The sequence below is a fragment of the Photinus pyralis genome, unplaced genomic scaffold, assembly GCF_008802855.1.
Source record: "Photinus pyralis isolate 1611_PpyrPB1 unplaced genomic scaffold, Ppyr1.3 Ppyr1.4_LG8, whole genome shotgun sequence".
NCBI classification, from domain to species: Eukaryota; Metazoa; Arthropoda; class Insecta; order Coleoptera; family Lampyridae; genus Photinus; species Photinus pyralis.
In genome coordinates, this window is record NW_022170819.1 from 3739072 (window position 1) to 3742529 (window position 3458).

Here is a 3458-nt window from a genome sequence, read left to right on the forward strand (position 1 = left end):
TTCTATCACTAGAGTTATTTCAAAGCTTAATTTCGATTTAAAAATTTGCCATTCTGTATCGGGATCATATGATGTGCGAGGAGGTGTTTCTTTTCCTAATACTACACATGTTACTTGTCGACAAACTTATCCAAAGGTTACAAAAGTTACAGCCCTTTGAATTTTCTTTCGAAATTGGTTTCTAGTCTATAACTTTTGATTCAGAAGTCTGATCGAAAAAGTACGAATTGTTTTGGATTCTACGCACCAAAATTAATATGAAAAAGTGTTTTCCCGAGAAATTTTGGTGTAGGTTGTCGATTTTTAGTAAAAAAGGAAGTGGATTTTTTTACAGCAGATGCTGGATGTGTACTACGATGACAGATTAAAAAAAGTTTCAATTGTGATTTGTTTTGAGGTAGTTGGACGTCTGTGTGTCGACAAAAAAACTATGGAACTAATAGAAAATCGATGTTTTTTAAATAAATAAAATGTTTTTACGCAAGGCAGATACGAGGTACCCTTGACTATGTGGTTGCCTCTGCTCTAACTGAACAATTGATTAGAGACATATCCAAAAGAAATATAATCACTAATTACAAATTACAATGGATAGAATACCCAGAGAGTTAGTGGGTCGTTTCCAGTCCCAATTTTGTTGTTGTTTTGGTATAAATTCCAGGCGTATAGTGCTGCCACCTACTCAACTGAAAATATAACTATAACTCTGTAACTAAAAACTGTATAATTAAAAATAAATTATTACAGCAATGCAATGCTTAACTAAAACACTGTATAGTGAATCTAATTTGGTTAAATGGTAAATTTCAGTGTCTTTGGTAAATAGTTACAACTTTATTTAGCATATAATAAAAATATGTTACTGTCATCTCAATTAATTGACTAGCTAAATATACACCGATACATAAAAGAACATTAAAACGTTCCGCTTCTTCGACAACAAGTGGACTGTGATTAGTAGTGTTGAAAGTAAATTTGATCCAATACCATCGTCGGATTAAAATATCACAGTTACTTCATTGTAGTTACACTATTCACATTTAAGCTAATGTGTGTTATTTTTCTCGTTTACGTCTACGGACACCGAGCCATACTTAATTGGCAAATCTTCCTCGTCGTTTTGGTAGAGACCAAAATCGTTGGGCACACTCGAAGATGGCTTGGCCATCAAATTCGTATACTCATCCGTACCCCGAGCAAAGTTATACATGCTGCGGCCACGAATTCTTCTGCTCAAACTACTACCTGCATCGTTCACTTAGTATTTACCAAAAGCAACTCGAATAAACTTACTAACGATCCCGATGTGTTCTTGAATATCATGGTGAATGTCGGAAACGTCCCACATTGCTAAGAATGCTTGACAGCAATTACGAGGCGATTCGGTATTTACAAATTGCTTAAACGAGAAGCTGTAATGGTGGGCGACAGCGGCCATGAACATTTCTATACAAATTAAAAAGTTCTGTAAATAGAAAAGGTGGAGAGATAAGTTCGAAAGTAAAATGCGATGGTATACCTGTAAACGTTTCGAAACGTTAAGTTCCTCACTCGTATTCTCATTTTTAAAAATAATCCCCGAATACACTAATACGTCGATTAAAACACCTTGGCTGTTACAACAAAATTAGATGCGAAAATTATGCTCAATACTTACAAAAATGAAAAAAACACAACCGCTTTGATGCATAGAAATTTAGGTAACGGCTTCATCGGTTTGAGTTCGGCGGATGTCGCCTTATAAAACAGAACAAGGCAGTACATAGCGGCGAATTGCGATAAATTATTTACAACCAGTAAGTACGGGTAAGCTCGATTAGCAACAAATTCACCTTCCCCGTACACCCCAGACACCTCACAAATACTACGAAAGACTAAGTAAATTTTAAGGTGTCATAATGTTATTTATAGTGTTAAGAATAGAATAGTGAAACCTTCTTCAGGTTTTATATAATAAAAAAGACGTACAATTACACGTACAATGTACCATTTGGGCGCCCTACTTTGTGGGTGGACCCTGTATAATTCCAAATATTTTTAAAATGTGGAGAATATTCAACCATATCATAATACAAAAGCACTCTATTGAAAGATCTTATCTTCAAGACATTAAGTTACTCCGCGCAATCGTTGACTCACCCTGTACATAGGCTTACCTCTGTATTTATTTATTGCTTTTGTTCTTTGTAGATACCCTTTTTTTGTTTTTAAATGCAACAAATTTTGATACATAATTTATTAGAGAATGATAATTCCATATATGTATTTACAAAGGAGAATTGTTGTAATATTCCTTCTGTAAATACCTATATCTTGCAAAAGTGTCATCTTTACTGCTTACTGTAAGCTTTCACGTTATCCATAAGATCGCCTCACTATTCTATTCTTCACCCTACGCATAAACTTACACTGAAATTGCGGTACTTAGAGGACGAACGACAGTGTACTGTAATATGCCGTGCTTACAAATGTGGACGAACTCCCTGAAATAGAAAATTTGATTAAATCTTGCGGAAAAACCGTCGAATACTTACCTCCCCATTTCCCAATTTGGTAAGAAGCACAATGGAAAAATATGTTTAACTTGCGGCTTTAACTCTAAATTAGTCTCTAAATCCATCTCTGCGCTCAGATAATTCAATAAGAACTTCATAAAATTGTATATAACAAAGGCCTCGTAACATTCACGACCACTATCCATATAAATCGACTGTTCGGGAAACAACAGTACCAACCACTGAAACACGAAATGAAAACGGTTACTTAACACGACAGTACTACTTACAGCATTTATGGCGTAAATTGGCACCATCCATAGTATTCTACAAACAAATGCATTAGAATCCGAATTAACGCAAGTCTCCTTACCGAATGATAGGTTTTTGTAATACTGGTTCGGAATAGTTTATTACATGTTGGATTATTTCCCATAGCGAGATCGGAACTGCGACCCACGCGAAAATGCCAGCAATAAATATTTCCTGATCCCGTTTATTAAATCCGTCCTGAACGGATTTTACTAAAAACAAAGGAACGAACACCACCACCGCAATTGCATACAAAAATATGGCTAAAGGGCCTATCCAATATCTCCAGTGTACTATACAATTCCTACAATTACATGCCATGATTGTGACATGCCTTCATGATATGCGTATCAAATAATCGCTAAATACTTGTAGAAGTAAATAAAATATGTTGACAATAAACAAACTGTGAGGTTATGTTAATCTAGCTGTCAAACGAATGAACTACTGTGGTCGCGTTCATAACAACCTCATAGCGCAAGCCACCACCCCGTAAAAGGAGCGTTCAGTTATCGTATGTGTATTCCTAGGCAAGTGCGGACTGGCCCGGGGGGGCGAGGGGCGATTGCCACCTGGCCTGTACGTCATAATGGCCCGTTGGAAATTTATAAGTATGTGCTGTATTTAGTTTCTTGCACTATTAATAAATTA

At 35.9% G+C, this 3458-nt stretch overlaps 1 protein-coding gene across 1 annotated transcript; it reads right to left on the reverse strand.

The window, feature by feature from the left end:
• Positions 1 to 787: 787 nt before the first annotated feature.
• LOC116179142 (transmembrane protein 184C) lies at positions 788 to 3233 on the reverse strand. The gene is made up of 8 exons (XM_031498858.1): positions 2869 to 3233; positions 2786 to 2822; positions 2535 to 2737; positions 2409 to 2483; positions 1658 to 1864; positions 1520 to 1613; positions 1294 to 1465; positions 788 to 1245 (listed from the first exon to the last, which is right to left on the reverse strand). Exons 1-8 carry the CDS (start codon positions 3126 to 3128, stop codon positions 1046 to 1048), a joined length of 1248 nt encoding a protein of 415 aa, XP_031354718.1. The 5' UTR covers positions 3129 to 3233; the 3' UTR covers positions 788 to 1045.
• Positions 3234 to 3458: the final 225 nt, after the last annotated feature.